The sequence below is a fragment of the Diabrotica virgifera genome, chromosome 6 (assembly GCF_917563875.1).
Source record: "Diabrotica virgifera virgifera chromosome 6, PGI_DIABVI_V3a".
Lineage (NCBI taxonomy): Eukaryota > Metazoa > Arthropoda > Insecta > Coleoptera > Chrysomelidae > Diabrotica > Diabrotica virgifera.
Window position 1 is genome coordinate 160,656,131 of NC_065448.1, and position 20,774 is coordinate 160,676,904.

The 20,774-nt window shown below is 32.8% G+C and overlaps 1 protein-coding gene across 3 annotated transcripts in view; it reads right to left on the bottom strand.

The window, feature by feature from the left end:
• LOC114335645 (serine proteinase stubble) overlaps window positions 1-20,774 on the bottom strand; it is a 303,061-nt gene that overhangs the window by 58,653 nt on the left and 223,634 nt on the right. For all 3 annotated transcript variants that reach the window (XM_028285919.2, XM_028285909.2, XM_028285935.2), the window contains one exon: window positions 8,629-8,806. In XM_028285919.2, coding sequence (XP_028141720.1) covers window positions 8,629-8,806 — 178 coding nt within the window. The remainder of the gene's footprint in view (window positions 1-8,628; window positions 8,807-20,774) is intronic.

Consider the following 20,774-nt stretch of genomic DNA (forward strand, 5'->3'; position numbering starts at 1 on the left):
CTGGGAGAATAGATTGCTATGGAAAACGAAAGCGGCAAACTCATAATGGGAAAAAGCCAAAAAGAAGAAAGAAATTCAGCGAACTAGTAGGGCTTAATATAAATAATAAATTGAATAACATACTTTGTTCTTGGAAAGATAATAATTTTTATTAAAATTATAGTTATTCGTAACAAACAAACAATAATATAGTCAGTTCGCTAAACTCAGACAAAACTGGCTAGTGATTTTAGTCTGTAATTTTTTTGTTTTTTGCCAATTTTGCTAAAATCGGCAAAATTACTAACTATTTAGTAATTAATAACTATTTAGTATTTATTTTTTTTTGCCAATTTTACCAAAATTAAGTCGCGTTTACACGATGGCAATTGGCGAGACAATTGTCATTGGACAATTGTCATCACGTGGTTGCGGATTGTCGGAGGCCAGTCCAGTTGAAAGAGAAGATGTTTACACGGGGCCAACTATTGCCACGGCAGTAGACAGCTAAAACATGGCCGACTGCTCGTCATCTAGAGGGAACTGGCAAAAAACAAGACAGCACTACTGGCCTACACCGTTCACACGGCGCTGATTGTCGCGACAATTGAGATTTCGAGTGGTGGGGGGCTCACTGGGCGCAGCTCATTGTCCTCAGTCTACTCCCGGAGACAACTGAATTTTGGGCCAATTGTGAGGGCAGTTGGCAAGGCAATTGGCCTGAAGTGTTTACACGAAGACAATAATTTCATGCCAGTCAGTTGTCTTCTGACAATTGTCTCGCCTATTGCCATCGTGTAAACGCGACTTTTTACTTACTAAAATCACTAGCGTCTGAGTTTAGCGAACCGACAGACAGCCTAGATCAAATTTCTCACCTTTATAGATCGGGAGATATTATACAGAAGTTTAGCCATGATTTTCTCAGTCCTGCCTTTTGCAATACTGGAAGGGTAGACGAAGTACTTACAATCTGTGGAAACATCCACAAACTTCCTGTGACATTTTGCTGTAAAAACTAGATTTTCCCAAAAAATAAAAATAGGGTTTCGCGATGAATTTCTGAGTCCTGCCATATCCGTAGAATGACAGGATACTATCAATTTTATAAAGAAAATTTTTTGGGCAGGAGGGTTGCAAACGGGCTAACGGAGTATATATGTCGCACCATCAATGCAAGACTATCACAACTCAAAAATTACCATTTTTTGTTTTTTATGAATCTGTAATGGTAATGGGTAGTCTAACATAATGAAAGAGTATTATAACTCAAAATTTAATATAAGACATTATTAAACAATATTAATGTTAAGTTATAATACTCTTGCATTATGTTAGACTACTCATTACCATTACAGATTCATAAAAAACAAAAAATAGGAATTTTTGGGTTGTGATAGTCCTGCATTGATGGTACGATGTATACAAACATGCAAGGAAAATAATGAAATTTTCGTGATTTTCTGGGTCCTGCCAACTAAATAAATTAAACATGTTTATTTTCAAAATGATCAAAAAGAATATTGGCATGACGACTCCTAATGTTTAAGTATACTTGTCGATTGGAAAATCTGCGGAAAATTTTCACCCTGATTCCGTGATTTTCTGAGTTCTGCCTTTAAAAAGTTTAATACTCAAATGCAATCAATACTTTTTCGGTACTCGGCAGGAAGGTTAAACGGTTCTAGTAAGACGGCAGGAGTCCGAGATTTGTAAGAAAATTCGTGAAAAATTCCACGATGTTCTGAGTCATGCCATTTCGCATATGTTTCAAGAATCTTAATATAAGTTTATTTACAAAGAGGCAGGATGGTTTTTTAGTTATTTCGTATACAGGGTGGGGCATTAGTGTGACAAAGTCCAATTACTCGTTTGTGGTAAGAGATACGAAAAAAAAATTTATTTAGGTAATACGTGGGGCAAAGATAGGATCATAATTTAAGAATATTTTCTAATATACAGGGCTACCCGTATTGGCAGGGCGACACAAACCTATGTTTTTTTAAATGGAATACCCTGTATATAATTTTAAGATTCCTAAGATCATTTTAAGACAATTTAACACAATTCACCTAATCCAAAAATGTTTTATAAGGCAGCTAGAGCTCTTTGAAGATGGCGCCTTGTAATTAGTTTTTCTTAAATACCTTTTTTAAATTAGTTTTTTTTAAATCTCCAGAATGCTTCCATTTCGAGACACAAAAACTGGTCCGCCTTTTTATCTTCCAGAGATAAATCGATTCCATCAATTGCGAATCTCTAGTACCGGTCATAGGAGTCCGTTTTGGGTAGGATAACGGTTATTTTATCGCATAACTTTTTTGTCTTTAACTTTTAAGCATTTTTGACACTATATTATTAAATTGTGAGGTATTCTAGTACTAAAAGGTACTCTTGCTTTAAGTCGGTAGGATGCACCTTTTTCTAGAAAAATCAATTTGAAAATTTTTCGTATTTTGAATTTAAGAAAAATTTAAATAAAAAAATTAAAAAAAAACGGTGTATTTATCGACTTAAAGCAAGAGTAACTTTTAGTAATACTAGAATACCTCATAATTTAATACTTACTCTACTGTCAAAAATGCTTAAAAATTAAAACAAGATATAAGATTTCGTTGATCTACCCAAGACGGACGCCTACGACCGATACTAGAAATTCACAATTAATAAAATCGATTCATCTCTGGAAAAGAAATAAACGTACAAGTTTTCGTTTTTCTAAATAGTTTTTTAATTTTTTTTTTTTTCAAATTCAAAAACCGTAAAATTTTTCAAATCAATTTTTCTAGAACGGGCGTATCCTACCGACTTAAACTAAGAGTACCTTCTAGTACAAGAATACCCCATAGTTTAATAATCCAGTGTCAAAAACGCTTAAAAGTTAAACAAAGAAAAGTTATGCGATAAAATATCCGTTTCCCTACGCTAAAAGGACTCCAATGACCGGTACTAAAAATTGACAATTGATGAAATCGATTTATCTCTGAAAGATAAATAGGTGTACCAATTTTCGTTTTTCTAAATAGAAGTGTTCTGGAGCTATTTAAAAAAAACTAATTACAATACGCCCTCTTTAAAGAGCTTTAGCTTCCTTAGGAAGCATTTTCGGACTAGGTGAATTGAGTTAAATTTTCTTAAAATTATCTGAGGAATCTCCGGGCTTCGTTTGTTAGAAGTGTTTTTGGACACTCTGTATAATAGGTATAATCCCTTTTATAACCAATTAATTGTAAAATTATTGATTTTCTTCCTATTACTTTTATTACGTTTACTTAGATACAAATATGATCTAATCGCTTATAATAAAGATCTTACAATAATTGATGGATTCGACCGTTACTTGATGGAAGTTCATTTTATCTAACAATAAAAATAGCAGTAAACAACGGCTATAACGAACAAACAGTTAACAAAATTTTAAACCAAAAACTCCATAAGAAAGCCCTGAAATTAGTGTATCCACCACCACAGAAAGAACCCAGTACCTTCTGCTCTCTCACATATACTGGCAAGATAACAACAACAATAGCCAGATACATAAAAAAGAAAGGAATAACACCAGCTTTCAGAACTAACAACAACTTAAGCAAATATATTAAGAACAATAAAAGCCGAAAGAGAAAGCAACTACAGAGTGGTGTGTACAAACTAACTTGTGGTGACTGTCCGAAAACGTACATCGGTCAAACTGGCAGAACTTTTGACAAACGGATAGCAGAACACAAAAGGGCATTCAACAATAGAAAAACAGACACTTCTACATACGCACTTCACCTTCTAGATCATAATCATTCTTTCAATGAAGAGTTTAAAATTCTACATATTCAAAATAAAGGCCTTAAGCTATCTTTTTTAGAATCTATGGAAATTAATAAACTGAAAAATACAGATATAATTCTGAATGACCAACTCGAGACAAACAGCTCCCCACTCCTCAACCTCTTCAGTTGAAGATTAAAAAGGCAAACACATTGTAAACTATATTACTTGAGAAAGGCACTCCGCCGAAACAGCTGTAGTCACTTAGATATAATAAATTTTGTGGAAGTATAGAAAACAAACGTTTTCAGTTTTTTATTGTTAGATAAAGATCTTACAGTTTGGTATTAGATTTGAAAGGTGTGTAAAAATCCGAGACATTACTCAGGAAAATAATATTTAATACCGGACGATTGTTTTAATGATATAAAAATTCATTTTTATGTATTAAATATCTTTGCGATTATCCTGCCACGCTGTAAACGGTTTTAGATTAGTGTTTTTAAGCATAATTGACATGCCATGACTCAGAAAATTGTGGTGATATGAATATGTTTGTATAACAACCATCAATAATTTTACAGACTAAAAATTTTATTTTTATATACGAAATAACTACACAACCATCCTGCCTCTTTGTAAAGAGCTTTATATTAACATTCTTGAGATATGTACAAAATGGCATGACTCAGAAAATCGTGTAATTTTCCACGAATTTCCCTGCACATTTTTTAACTATGTATAGGAAAAAAGGTGTAACTAAACATCCTGCGATTTTAAATAATGTCTACTTAAATTATTTATTTTATAACTCAGAAAATCACGGAACCAGGGTGAAAATTTTACACAGAATTTTAAAAGGGACAAGTGCAGTTAAACATTAGAAGACGTCATGCCAACATTTTTTCGATCATTTTCAAATAATTATGTTTAATTGATGAGTTGGCAGGACTCAGAAAATGATGAAAATTTCATTATTTTCGTTACATGTTTGTATATCTATATACACTCTAAGTCCTTTTGCAACCGTCCTGCCTAAAAATTTTTTTCATAAAATTGATAGTATCTAGTCATTCTATGGAGGCAGGACTCAGAAATTCATCGCCACTCCCCATTTTTTTCCTCATGAAAAATCTAATTTTCAGAGGAAAATGTCACAGGAAACCCGTGTATTTCTCCATAAATTGTAAGTATTTTTTCTAACCTTCCAGTATTGCAAATGGCACGACTTAGAAAATCGTGGTTGAAGTTCTGTTAATATCTCCTGGTTTATTAGTAACATCCTTGGATTATAAGCTTCCATTTGACACCTCATTTGACATTCTATATATATAATATCGGTTTACAACGTTCTTCGACGTCTTCCGATTTCCAATCTCCATCTCATTCTGTCATTCCATAGATCGTCCTCGAGTTCTTTGTCCCTGATTTCTCTATCAACTCCTTCTCTCCAACTTCTTCTAGGCCTTCCTGGTCTGCGCCTTCCTCTTGGTTGCCATTCTAGGATTTGTCTTGGTATTCTATTCTCCGGAATTCTCCTTACGTGTCCGTACCAGCTGAGTTGTTTCGTCCTGATGTCGTCAACAATAGTATGTGTAACCCCCATGATATCTCGGACTTTCTCGTTTGTTATTCTGTCGCGTCTAAATATTCCCGCCGGACTGCGCCAGAAGTCCATTTCTGTTGCTCTAAGCATTTTCTCTGTTCTGTCTTTTAGGGGTCAAACTTCGCATCCATATGTTGTGATGCTTTTTATTATAGTATTATATATTCTTTTTTTATTTTCCTTGGAAATATTTTTATCCCACAGTACGCTGTTCAGTAAGGATATGTTTTTCCTTCCCTGTATATTTCGTTCCTTAATAGCTGCATCTAATTTTCCATCTTGAGTGATCTTTACTCCCAGGTATTTGTAGTCTTCACATAATTTTATTTCTTGATTTTCCTCTAATCGGAGACTATGTTGGTCGCCTCCGATACTCATGTATTCAGTTTTTTCCATATTCACTTCTAGGCCCCACTCTGTAAACTCTTCTAATAGTTTTCGCATCATGTAACTAAGATCTTCAGAGTCCTGTGCGATGATTACCTGGTCACCTGCAAAGCACAGCGTGTACAAAGTTGGGTCCGTTAGTGGTATGCCCATATTCGTAAATTTTTCTTCCATTTGTTGAGTGCTGCTTCGAGGTATATTTTGAATAGTGTTGGTGAGATACAGCATCCTTGCCTTAGTCCTTTAGTTATTGTGAATCCAGGTGTTATGAGATTTCCCGTTTTAATTCTTGTTATTTGTTAGTAGTACAACGTTTTTACGGCTTTAACCAATTCTATATTTACATTTCTTTTCTCCAGTGCCTCCCATAATTTAACCAGCGGGACACTATCATACGCTTTTCTAAGGTCTACAAACATCAGATGGACTTCTTGGCCACGAGCAACTTTCTTTTCAATTATCTGAGTAATTGAGAAAACATTATCTATTGTAGATCGACCTGCGCGAAAACCAGCCTGTTCTTCGGCTTCTCTATTTTGGTATTCTTCTTCTATTCGATTTTTAATAAGTTTTCCATGTATTCTGCTGATACTACTAGGGACTGCAATTCCTCTATAGTTTTCAGGTTTTGATTTATCTCCCTTTTTGTGGATAGTGCTAAGATGTGACTCTTTCCATTCTTCAGGTATTTCATGGTTACTCAAGCATTGCTGGAAAAGATGTCTTAGCCGCTTAGTTAGAACTTTAGGTCCATATTTGATGAGTTCCGGAGCTATATTTCCTGGGCCAGGTGATTTGCCATTCTTCAACTGTTTGCATATGGTTTCGACTTCTCTCTCATTTGACATTCTACCTGGTATAATGATGGAGGAGTTGAGTTCACGGACAGACAGACAGACGGACGGATGGACAGACGGACGTAGATAATTCAACGTTTTCACATTTTTTCAAAATTGGTGAAAACAATATTAATTCGTACTCGATTTTATTCGTAAGTGTATATTTTCTTTTAATTTCTGGAGACAACCTCATCCTTTTATTTATTACTTTTTAATATTATTTAATTATCCAAGAAAATATTGATTTGTAGCTTGTATCAATATCTTCATTCGATGTATAATATGATACAATATATCGATGTATAATTTTTTGCCATCCCTGTTGGGACGTGATTTGGGAACTCCCTGCATGTGAAAGTCCTTACATGTTCGCTAAATTACTTTCGACTCGGCTCATTGGTTTAGACTAGGCCGTACTAGTTTATCCTGAAGTGTGAGTGTTTATTATATCAGGATAAACTAGTTTGGCCTAGGCTAAAAAAGTTTCGCCTGAAGTGTGTGTATTTATATTAGGATAACCTAGTTTGGCCTAGGACAAACTAGTTTGGCCTACGCGCGATAGGACAAACTAGTTGTCCTGAAATCGGGTTTGGCCGGTAACATAATATACATTAAATTATGCAACGCAACGGTTGAAAATAGTGTCGCGCCCGCTTGATTAGCAATTAAAAACAAAGGGGATTTCGATATTGTATTTAAAAAAAGCTCTTCGAGGTTTCTTCAATAGATGTTTAATGAATATCTATCTACCTTCTGGAATGATCTGGAATGATCCAAAAAACCTAAATAAACTTTGTTCGATGCAAAAAAAAATAAATTTAGGAAAAAACAAAAAAAAAACGTTTGAAATATTTTTGACCCAATTTTGGACCTGTCAACATTCAAATTTGTTAAAAGGAGTCCTTTTTGACTAAGATTGTTCAAAAAATCCGAATCAGAATATTTTTCCTAGCGGATGTGCAGTGGCTTTCTGGACTAAAACTAAAAAGTTTGTCACAAAACTTTTTAAGTAAACATAAAACTAACGAAATCTGACGACAAAATATTTAAAAAATAACAACTTTTCTTATAATTTGTTTAACCTTCGGATGACCAAGCGGGGGAAATTATGACCTCAGCGTATGTTTTTCTTTAACAAATCCAAAAGTATTTTCAATTTTTAACTCATTATTTTTTTATTTGACTTTAATATCATTCTAGATATCCTCATAGTTTGAAATAAAAAAAATTCCCTATTTTTTACGAATAAAAAATATAATCTGAAGTTGATATTTAGTAAAATGTCGTCTATTATGTGTAATTCCAAGTAGTTTTAGGCTAGTGACGTCGACTTTGCAAAGTAACAAAACACTTACTCAACATACACACTACACATGACACTAATACTCATGTTGTGACTGGCTGAATGACATAAAGTCCATGCCATAAAAAAAACTTCATTTTTTTTGTTAATTGCCATTTTTGACATTTTTGACCTGGGGTCATCCCCCCCCCCCTTGGTCATCCGTGTAACAAAAAAAGGTTGGTCATCGGAAGGTTAAACATCTGGGACAAGTATCGTTGTTATCTAAATTCTTCAAGGATGACACAGTAAAATTTTCAAAAGGAAATATTTACAGCGACCAAAGATACAACGAAGTAAAATATGAAAAATCATCAAAATTGATTTTTCGTATTTTTGCATAAAATTTGATTTTTGAACATGTTCCACCAATTCTAGATAAAAATAAACTCCATAGTCGGATTCAGTGACCTCGCAAATATAAGGAATTATCAAAATTTGCCATTTACTCTTACAATTACATTTGCCATGGTCTCTTTTTAGATTTCTAAGCCTCATATTAGGGATGTGCAAGTGTGCAGCTCGCCTAATAAGGACACCAGTTGTTTTTCTACCTAAAATAAAATTTCAATTTTTTTTTCATGTTTGTTTTAATTACACTAATTTACTGCCAAAAATACGCTTTTAAAATTTTTTTTTAATCGCAGTTACCCGTTAAATATGGGTTAGATATAAAAAAACTTATTTCGGTATAAAACAATACGATATATACATACGTAGCAACACAATGTGCAGCGGTAACTATCCACCTTTCATTTACTAGAGCTCCTCCACAAGCTAATTTCTTGCTTAAGAAACCCGTCTTAATGAGGGCAACTTGCCAGGGATGCGATCCGAAACCTGTGGGATGACCTCCGACTATTCTATTACTTCTAGTATGTAGCTCACCACAACCTGAAAATAATTTTGTTGTAATATTTTGCATACGTGGATTGCAGTACCCAGCTTGATATACGTATTAGAAATATATAGCAATTGTAGTGTATGTACAATAATTCACTGAAAATTTTTCAGAAATCATAATAATAATATAATATTCATAATAAGAGCCCAGTGGTCAGAGACACAAATGCCACAGAAACTCTAAAGATCATATGAGGAAGCTCAATTTTTCTAAGAATATCAATTTTACGACCCCAAAAAGCTGCAAAAAAAGTTTGCCACTCCTATCTCCGGGCTCTCCCTAAAATCACAATGGAATTTACCAAAAATTTGTACGCCACACAAAAAAAGTTTTAACTAAGAAATGTAGCTAAGATAATTTTGAACAAAACTGTTTTTCATCTCTTTTTGTGTAGAATAAACCGTTCTCGCAGAAATAGAGCTTGAAACGACCAGCAATTTTTAATGTCATCAAGACATTCAAAATCGGTGGTCATAAGACAAAAGACAATGTTATAAGACTTAATTAATATTTGTATCAACTCGACAGTAAAAGCTCGATATATTTTTATCCTGATGTAAAGTGTACTATCTACTAAAATCAAGATTTTTTTAAAATTGAAGAGTGCAACTTTGGTATGCAATATTTTGCATTTTGCAGAAAATGATGTAAGTTTCTAGAAAACTGTTAAATAAGTAAACGTAGTGTGATATTTGCTATTTTTCGCTATTCTCATGAGATCAAAAAATCACTTCTGACCTGTCACTATGTAAATTTCATTATTAGGGTTCAATTTTCAAAACCTATTACCTAAAATTTCGATTTTGAAGTTTGGCAACAACTATGAGAAATATTAAACATGCGTAAAAAGCGCTGAATTCAAACTTTCACATTACAAACAGTCCAAAACTTAAATGTTGCTTATTTTCGATGACACCAGTATGTTTTTCAAAACTATACAACATCAACTACAAAATTCACTCAATGCGTCTTCGTAGAAGCATCTTACGACGTGAGATCGTTTTCAACTTGAAATTTTAAATTCATTAGTTTTAGACAAAATAAAAATTTCATGTTATAGGTTTTAAAGATTAGACCCTAACAATACAAATTCCATAGTGATCGCTCAATGGCAGTGATAAATTTTATTGTTGTCATGAGAATTTAAAAAAAAAAGACAAAAATCGGACGTTCATTTCCTTGACAGTTGCACTCTTCTGATTTAAAACGCATTTTTATTTTTGTCTACAGTTTTATTTTTGTCTATATTATTTCAGTCATGGGGGCGATTGAATTGGAGTAGTTTTTGTAGGCAGAATATTAGTTACATATCCTATGCTATTTCGGTCCAGAAATTAACTGTATCGGTGTAGGATTTGTAAGCGAAATTTTTGATTATTATTAAGCAAATGTCTATACCGTTTCAGTCATGTAAATAAATCTAATCAAATATTTACTAAGTGGATTTATTATTATATCATAAAATTTAGATATGTTTTAAAAATTAAAATGAATAATATATATTTGGATAATATTAAAAATTAAAAACAAATGAATAATTACTAATATACGAATATAAATACAGTATGTCCCTCTAAGTTGGAACTATATGGAAAACTTTTTTATTATTCATTTTACGAAAAAAACATATATTCTTCATAAAAAGTTCTACACGGTCTAAAACCGAAGATGCAATTATCTGATATCGAGTTTTATCAATAGTATAAGAGGGATGTCAAAAATATGAATTTGTCTCAAGAGAAAAATACCTTTATATATTTCACAAGATTGAAAATTGTTATTACAAAGATTTGTTTGGACTAAAAAATAATTTTCTAATATGCAACTACATTCTTCTAATTGAAAAAAAAATGATAGAATGCACGCCGAATATATAAGACTTTCAGATATATTAAAAAAAGATCAATGTCCCTCGAATACCACAGTGCTGGAAAAATTTGTGACAACATTGGAAAAAATGAAAACTCCGTCACAAATAGTATCTATGTTTTCTCACACAACTTTATTTGCCAGGAACCGAAAAATTCAAGTACAACCTACCGCTATAACTCGAAGAAAGGATAGGGGACTAAAAGGTCAGAATCGCATACAGTCTGGAGACCAACCACTCTGGAAAAAAAAAGAAGAAACGTCACAACATTAGTTTAAGCATAGAAAAAAACGAGTCTAGTGCAAAAAAAAACACTGACTTAACTCTGTTCAATAATTTAGTAACTATCTAATATTAGTAAATACCCATGTTAGATATTTTTTAATTCTTATACAATATGACCCACTAAGTTTAAACCTTATGAAAAACTTTTTTTTTATTACTTTTACGATAAAAAGTTGTTCTTTGTAAAAAGTTTTGCATGGTAGAAAATCTAAGATACAATCATCAGATATCAAATTTTATTAAAACTATACGAGGTATGTCAAAAAATATGATTTTCTCTCAAGAGTAAAGCACCTTTATATTCCACAATATTGAAAATTGTTATTATCAAAAGTTGTTTGGAATTAAAAATTATGTTCTAATGCACAATTATGTTCTTCTAATTGAAAAAAAAAATTGAAGATACCTAACATCATTTTTATTTTTAACTCCGAAATTATTAATTTTACCAAAAAAAAGTTATTCTTTACAAAAAGTTTTGCACGTTCTACAAAATAAGATTCAATAATAATATTTCACATTTTATCAATTTTATACAAGGTAGGTATGTCAAAAAATAATACATATGAATTTCGCTAAAGACTAAAGTACCTTTATTTTACACAATATTGAAAAATTTTATTATAAAAAGTTGTTCAGAATTCAAAAACATGTATGAGTATACAATTACATCTTTTTAATTGAAATATTGTGAACTATAAAGTTATTTTACTCTTGAACAAAATTTATATTTTTTGACAAACCTTGTACACAATTGATAACATTTGAGAAATTATGGTTGTATCTTAGTTTCTAGACCATGCAAAACTTTTTATAAAGAATAACTTTTTTTTTCGTAAAACTAATATTATCGAGAAAATTAATTTGACGTAATTTGAGAAATTTTCAATTTTTTTTTTTCAATTAGAAGAATTTAGTTGCATAGTAGAACATTATTTATAAGTCCAAATAAATTTTCATAATAACAATTTTCAATCTTGTGAAATATATAATGATATTTTACTCTTGACAAAAATTCATATTTTTTGACATCCCTCATATACTATTAATAAAACTTAATATCAGATGAGTGCATCTTCGGTTTAGACCATGCAGAACTTTTTATGAAGAATATGTATCTTCTTTTCGTAAAATCAATAATAAAAAAGTTTTCCATATGGTTCCAACTTACAGGGACATACTGTATATATTCTTATATTAGTAATTATTCATTTGTTTTTAATTTTTAATATTATCCAAATATATATTATTCATTTTAATTTTCAAAACATATCTAAATTTTATGATATAATAATAAATCCACTTTGTAAATATTTGATTAGTTTTACTTACATTACTGAAACAGTATATACATTTGCTCAATAATAATCAAAAATTTCGCTTACAAATCCTACAACGATACAGTTAATTTCTGGACCGAAATAGCATAGGATATGTAACTAATATTCTGCATACAAAACCTACTCGAATTCAGTCGCCCCCATGACTGAAATAGTATAGGTTTTGTAAATTCGCCACCAGGGCGCCGTCCATATGGGCAAGATCGTGCGGCGCACGACGGCGCCAAGGCGGTAAAGGCGCCCTTTGATTCGGCAATGTTAAATAAATATCCAATTCAAAACTAAATATTTTTTGAAGCAAAAAAACATTGCAAAAAATATCTTAGTCCACGCATTCCCAAACATTACTATTGCGTTACGTGTATTATTAACTAGGTATACCGATTTCTGTACCTTCAGCCGAGAGATAATTTTCTAAACTAAAACTAATTAAGAATTAAGTACTAAGATCTAGAATGAGTCAGGAGCGGCTAGAAAATATTGCTGTTATTTCTACAGAATCTGAGTTTTCAAGGGACCTGAATATTGAAAATCTAATTAATGAATTTGTCAAAGGTAAAGCAAGAAAAGTTCAATTTCTATAAGAAATATCCGTTGGTTTTCATCATAATAAGTGTATTTGGTTAAAACTAAATCGCAATATAAATGTTTTATTTTTTGATCTTCAGTTATTTTAATTGTTATTAATGTTTTAGGTATAACTTTAATATAGTTTTTATTCTGTTCTACTTTATTGTGCAATATAGTGTTTTGTATATTATTTTTAATAACTACTAGACTACTAGAAACAACAGAGATGAAAATACTTCGACGAATATCAGGAAAAAGTCTGTTGGATAGGCAGAGAAGTGAAAACATAAGAAGAACATGCATTGTAATAGATATAAATGGATGGGTGACAAAACGGAATCAGGAGTTGAACGAACACATTAGTAGAATGGCAGAGGATAGGATAGTACGAATAGCACGTGATAAGACACCAAATGGACGAAGAAGTATTGGCAGACCAAGAAAAAGATGGTGCGATAATCTAAACAATTTAGAAGGCTAATATTGAATAAGGAACAGGCTTTAAAGCCTACATACAAGAAGGAAGAAGAAGAATATATTATTTTTTATAAGTATAATGTGTACCTATTGTTTCCTTAAAGAAAATCTAGGTAGATGTATGGTAGGGAAGCCCAAGCGGAGATTTTTGCAGTTACTCGAGCGCGTCAGATTATTACATGGGGAGAAACCTTGTACCCTGAAAATGTACCTCTACCCTATATTGGCTCTAAATGCAGGGGAGTTCGTTAAGGGGGGGGGGCTAAAAAATCTATCCTTAGAAAAACTCGAAATCGTCAGATTAAGATAAAGTTAAGTACCTGCAAAACAGTGTATATTTCAAAAATCTGACGATTTGAGCGGGGCGTAAGGAAATGGGTGAGTAACAAAGTTTCACAAAAAAAGCGAATATTTTATTTCGCGAAATAAATGACAGATCGGGAAACTAAGAAATACGTACTCAATATTTTTCAACATCTATCGAATGATAACAAACACGACTTCCCACGGAATGGGTCATGGGTTAAGCTATTAACACATTTTTAGCTTGCTATTAATAAACTTATTTCGTAGGCAGGATCCAGGCCTACATGTTTGTTAAAACTTGTCTCAGCTAACTAAATTGATGTTGTCCCCTTTATCCTCTCTATAAGGAAAGTTCTAAGGGTAATTCCAGGGGTAGGGGTAGCAAAATTTTTATCTTTTTTGGGTTCCAAAATTGACATTCTCGGTTAAATTCAGCTTGTTATATATACTTAGTAATATTATCCAAAATGTGTAGTAGTCTATAATTGCTATATATTTGTACAAAGTAATACGCTGAACAGTTCATGGTATATACAGGAAGATTCGTAAAATTAATTGCTATTTTGAAACCGTTTTAATTCATTCATTGATATTTATATAATGGTACCAATATTTTAATTATATCATTAAATCAATTGTCCCAAACCTTTTGTATGACACAGTTGAAGGTTTTAAAATAGAATAAATTTATACTGAAACATCCTGTATTTCAATAACAATGTCAAGGAAGCGCATGTGCCCTAAACACCTGTAGTGCATGGTGCTCTGAAAAAGAGGTGATAAAAAATTTGTGTAAAGAAATTTGGAAAAAATATAGGCATTTAGAGGAGACACAGTATACGAGTACTTACCTACTTTTTTATACCGTCCTTGTATTTTGCATTGAATTATGGAATAATTAAATATACATACTTTTTAAATATTATATAAAAATACCAAAATCAAAATATTTAGTAAAATTGTGTCCAAAAATGTCGTTTTGAGAACAAAAGTAAGTATATACCTATATGTTTTTGTTACCAAAACGTTGTGAATAAACTTGGATATTATTTTTTTTTGCTTTTTAGATGTTTTATTAGGTCTCCTAACGTTGGCAATTACATTGTTGAGTTGTTCACTGTGTTCAGCTAATCTAAATCGTCATTGGACCATATAGACCAGTAAGGATCTGCGAAAAAACGTCTATTTGTGGATGTGAGAGGTGGCACTCGGATTTTTGCAGATAAAGTTAGGTGACACCTTCAGTAATAATAACTGACTTATGCTCCTTCTCAACTATGCCCGGAACATTAATAAAAAAATTAAAATATTTAAAAATTTCGAATAACATCGATTTTTTCTGCTTTCTTTGCTTATAACTTTAAAACGATTCGTTTTGGAAAAAAGTCGTAGAAAAATAAAATAAAGATAATTGAATTTTGTATGATATACGACTGGTAAAAAATGTCTTAAGGATTACCTTTTCTGTAATATAGCAATAAATACAAATTAAGGGGGCAAAATAAGGTTGTTGTTATTCAATATTTTTTAACCACTTTGGTGGCACTTAGAACCTTTGTAATTCGCTTAGGAAATTCTTTGTAACATACTTAAATCGTGTACCAAATTCTATTAAAATCGACCTAATAAAATTTGCATAACAAATTTGCAATCTAAATGTTTTTAAAAAAGTTCAAATTCTTTAAAATCTTTCTGAACAAAAACTAGACCATTTAGAAGTTGGCTAATTTTTTTACATATAAAGAGGTGCTCTACCTATCTAATACACTTTACAGAATTAAAATCGGATTATTTAAGGGGCCTCAGCAATGTTTTAAATTTATACACAATTTTTTGGCTTATAAAAAAATAGCTTTGTTTAATAATAAAAAAATTAATTTTTAGCAATGCAAATAATTAAAACCGGTATAATTTGATTTAAACTTTCAAATGCTGTCAGCAGAATTGCTATTTAATTTTTTGATCAAACGTTATTCGCGTTCAAAAATTGCAATTTCTCGATTTTTTGAAAGTTCCACCGCGTTTATCTCGAAAACTATGCATCCTACGAAAAAACTTGTGAGAACATTTTTTGCTTAGAATTACCCAAGAAATACAAAAAATGTTTTATTTTGCGCAAAATCGATGTTATGTAATTCCTCAAGTTCTTTGTTTATAACAATCTTATCGACATCCGGGTCAACTGTTACCGAAAAAATTCGCGTTCTAATAATAATTTTAAAACATTGCTGAGGCTGCTTAAATAATCCGATTTCAATTCTGTAAAGTGCATTAGATAGGTGAAGTACTTCTTTATGTAAAAAAATTGACAAATATTTGTATGTTTTAGTTTTTGTTGTGCAAGATTTTAAAAAATTTAAATTTTTTAAAAAAGTTTAGATTGCAAAATTATTATGCAAAATCTTTTTATTATGCAAAGTTACGCAAAGTCAATTTTAATGAAATTTGGTGTATGGTTTTAACACATTACAAAAATTTTCTAAGCGAATTAGGAAGGTTCCAAGTGTAACCTAAGTGATGGAAAATCATTGAATAAGGACAGGCTTGTTTTGCCCCCTTATTTTACATTTATTGCTATTTTGAAGCAAGGGTGATAAATTAAGACATTTTTAGCCAAACGCATATGATAGAAAATTTAATTGTCTTTGTTTTAATCCTTTACGACTTTGTTCTAAAATGAATAGTTTTTAAGTTATAAGCAAAAAAATTAGAAAAAAAAACGAAATTATTTGAAATTTTTAAATATTTTATTTTTTTATTAATGTTCCGGGCATATTTGAGAAGGAGCATAATTCAATTTTTATTAACGAAGTTATCACTAAACTTTATCCGCAAAAATCTGAATGCCACCTCTCACATCCACCTAAAAACAGATCCTTACTAGTCTAATATGTATATAATCTATACAGACATATATGTGTAAGCACATATGCGTTTCTGTAATCGCGAATGTTGAATCGACAATATTCTTGAGCTACGACATCTGCTTCCTTCCAATTCATCAACGGCCCTCGATTTTACCTTTTATAATAAACTCTAGGATTTTGTACCAGTCTTCTCTAAGAATATGCCCTAGGTAATGATTTTTTTCTTACTTTAATAGTTTTCAAAACTCACGAAAGAGGAATTTGTTTTGTTTAACACAGCTCCTTTGATTTGCATTCCCATCCACGCTATTCGGAACATTCTTCTATGGAACCAAAAACGCCTCTAGGAGATTGATCGTATCAGTTCAGGTCTAGGTGCCATGTAGTAACACTGACCAAAAATAGCATTGGATCATTCTTTGGCACAATTTCAGCTTAGAGAAAAATGATTTTAAAATAAAAATAAAAATGTATACCATTTTTATTCAGTTGCAATGCGAAGGCAAAACAATCTTACTTTTCAATTAGAATACGGAGTGCAGTCCAGTCCCTTGAATCGCGATTTTCGGCTCTTATTGGAGCATTCATCGGAAAGAACGTGGGCACTGTTCTCCATATTTTAACTGATTCGCATCGAGAGGTTTTCCCACCCACTGCAACTGAAGTGATGATAGTAGGTGGCTAGCGCCATCTGGCATTGAAAGACGAAGTAGTTTTCAATCCTAATAGTAAATTATTAATATTGAAAATATTAAAAATATTACTAAAAGATTTTTAAATTGAAAACTTATTGGTACACTTTCCTGGTGACACCTCCAAGACTTCTACAATTTGCAAGTCAAATGGATGCTGCAGTGAAGACGAGAGGGAAGGAATTCTACACTATGCAATTCACATCCCCCGTCTGCAGCTGGTAAAGTTCCAACGGAAAAATGCACCTAGTTACTCTACGGAGTAATACGACTATAAAATAAAAATAAAAATGTATACCATTTTTATTCAGTTGCAATGCGAAGGCAAAACAATCTTACTTTTCAATTAGAATACGGAGTGCAGTCCAGTCCCTTGAAACGCGATTTTCGGCTCTTATTGGAGCCTTCATCGGAAAGAACGTAGGCACTGTTCTCCATATTTTAACTGATTCGCATCGAGAGGTTTTCCCACCCACTGCAACTGAAGTGATGATAGTAGGTGGCTAGCGCCGTCTGGCATTGAAAGACGAAGTAGTTTTCAATCCTAATAGTAAATTATTAATATTGAAAATATTAAAAATATTACTAAAAGATTTTTAAATTGAAAACTTATTGGTACACTTTCCTGGTGACACCTCCAAGACTACAATTTGCAAGTCAAATGGATGCTGCAGTGAAGACGAGAGGGAAGGAAAAAAATGATTTTATTTTAAGAAACGTTGTGCGAGCTGCTTCAATTTTGCATATAAAAACGATATACGAACAATAAATGCAAAACCTTATCCCCTGTAGGTATCGGAAAACACAATTGGGACTGAAACCAAAATGGTAAAGATATAGTTGTACGGTAAAGATATGATTATGGTAAAAATATAGTTTATGACATTTTAGAATAACTATGGTCCGTGTATGGAGAAGAGCAGCCACAGACAAGCAAGGGTGGAGACAAAAAATAAAGGAGGCCAAGGCTCAATTTGGGCTGTAGTGCCGTAGAAGAAGAAGAATATAGTTTTTCTACAATCACGTGATAAAGAAGACTTTTTCGCTTTTCAATGGCAACTAAAAGTTGACGTTTACTGAGTGCTGTCACTTTATCGCTCTAGCGCGTTAAAGTTTAAAATACGCGCAACCATACATCCATAAAATACAAACAAATTGAATATTCAAACTCATAAAAGTAATGATTTAAAACTAGTTTCATTTTATTAAGTGATTGTAGAAAAAATTTTGTATATATTACAAGCAAAAAGTGACATTATTGCTTTCGAGTAATTAATGCGCGACGCGTAGCGAAAAGCTTAGTCTCAAGCAATAATGTATCACGCTCTTAATACATAAATAACTATTTATTCGAATTTTAAAGCATAAATAAGTAAAACACGGTTTTTATGCAAGTCTCTCGAATATTTTTAATGTCTGAAAAAATATACATAGTCCAGTCAGGATGTACATCCGTGCTTGCAAAAGGTTAGGTCATTACGAATTTTTTATATGTTGTTCGTACCTAAGCCGACATTAAAAATCCAGATTTGCAATTTTCAAAGTGCAGTGCGAGCGGCGGCGTGCCCAAAAAACCTTGAATTTTTTTGACTATTTTCAGATTTTGCTCAATATCTCAGTGAAAGAGGGGTCTGACCGGTTTAGAAACTCTATAGAACTTTAGAGAACAGTAAATTTCCTATAATTTAAGACCAAATCCAGCTCCGTACAACCAGCAGTTCTCAAGATACGGGCCTTGAAAAAAAGCCATTTTTCCTGAAAACTGATTTTTTTCGAAATGAACCTTCATTTTATAGAATATCTTGAAAAATACTAATCCCACACACATGTTATGGAAAATGAAGTTGTAGAAAATGTTAGTAGCTTTCATTTGAGACCAAAATTGTACATATATGAGCTTAGCAGTTCACTCAAAAACGGCAGATAACCAAAAACAGTCAAAAGTGGGTTTTTGGGGGAATTACATATAAACCGTTCTCACGTCTTTTTATAGTTTTATTTATCAAAAAGTGAAAATGTATTGTGAACAATTTTATTTTGAGACCTCCACAAACTATACAATTCATGTAACTAATTACTTTATAATTTCACGTTCTTTTTGTTACAGATATTATTGAGAATCTTGAAAGGAAGGACGCCAATTAGAACCAGTCCTAACCATTTGTACGGGTGATTAAAAAGACAGACAGGTGACATAGAGAGAAGATATCATCAAATAAAATTGACCTCCCAACCCGGACCTGGACCTTCCAGGGCAACTCTCAGTGTGTTGCAAAATGTCTATCCGTCCGGGCATGTGTTTCGTGTGTCGTGAGGCTCTCGACATAGGTCCTGTTGTGACCATCAAAGAACGAGGAATTCGGACACTAATTGAAGTGAGCGAAAAACGTGGTCTCAAAGATAATAAAAAATTCCTTTAAGTTTGTAAGGAAGTCAGAGTTCATGATGCATGCAGGAAGAGATATACAGCTGTGTGTAACGTTGAAGCCTGCCTCAGTTCGTCGAGGAGGGGATTTTGCTTCCCAACCACAGGTTTCATCCACGAGATCATCAACCGAAATAGCTCGTACCTTAAAAGGGATATGCTTTTTGTGTGGTGATGCTATCACCGAAGAATTTATCCAGCTACAAAGCAAACTACCCTTGGACAGAAGGAATATGATCCATACAGTTGAGAAGTTGGGCATGAGGCAAACTGTTTTAGATGCAGCTAATCATCTAGATGACGATTGGGGAAGGGCCATTGTGGAACGCCTCCTCACCATTGACGACCTGGTTGCTGCAGACGGGACGTACCACAGATTGTGCTATAGGAGGCTGTTCAAATTACTTCCTACTGGGAATAAAAGAGGGTATGGTCCAGCCAATAAAACTGAACAAGCGATGGAGTGTGTGTACAAGTACCTATTTGAAAGCAGTGACGAATGCCAGTTTTCTTTGTCACACCTTCTGCAGCAAATTAAAGGTGATTATATCCATGATGTCAGAACAGCAAAAACCCATCTCAAAAAACGTTTTGGTGATGATATTGTCATAGTGGAAATGGGCTCTAACAAAGGGTCAGTCGTGTGCTTCAAAAACACCGGCCATAGAATTTTGTATGATCATTGGTACATGGAACAAAAAGGTGATGCGCATCAAGAGCGGTTGAGAGTTGTGAAGGCAGCTGCAGAAATTATCGTGGAAGATATCCGGACACAAGTGTATGACACCAGTCAGTATCCACCCTCGGACGATTTCTTCAACAATGTTGATTCTGTCATCCCCGAGTCCGTCCAGCTATTTTTTGAGATTGTTGTTCTCACAAACAAGCGTGGCCTCCTTGAAGCATGGAAGAAGAAGTGTGCGTCATTTTCTCATGCTCTAATAGCTGCTGTCCGACCTCGGTCTTTTGTTTCCTCCCTTCTTATTGGAATTGGTACTTACCTTTACCGTAAATATGGATCCAAACATCTGGTAAATATGTGCGTTGCGCTGGGGTTCTCCTGTTCCTATTCAGCAGCGGTGCAGCTTGAAACTTCTGCAATCTTACGAGATGAATCCTCACCACC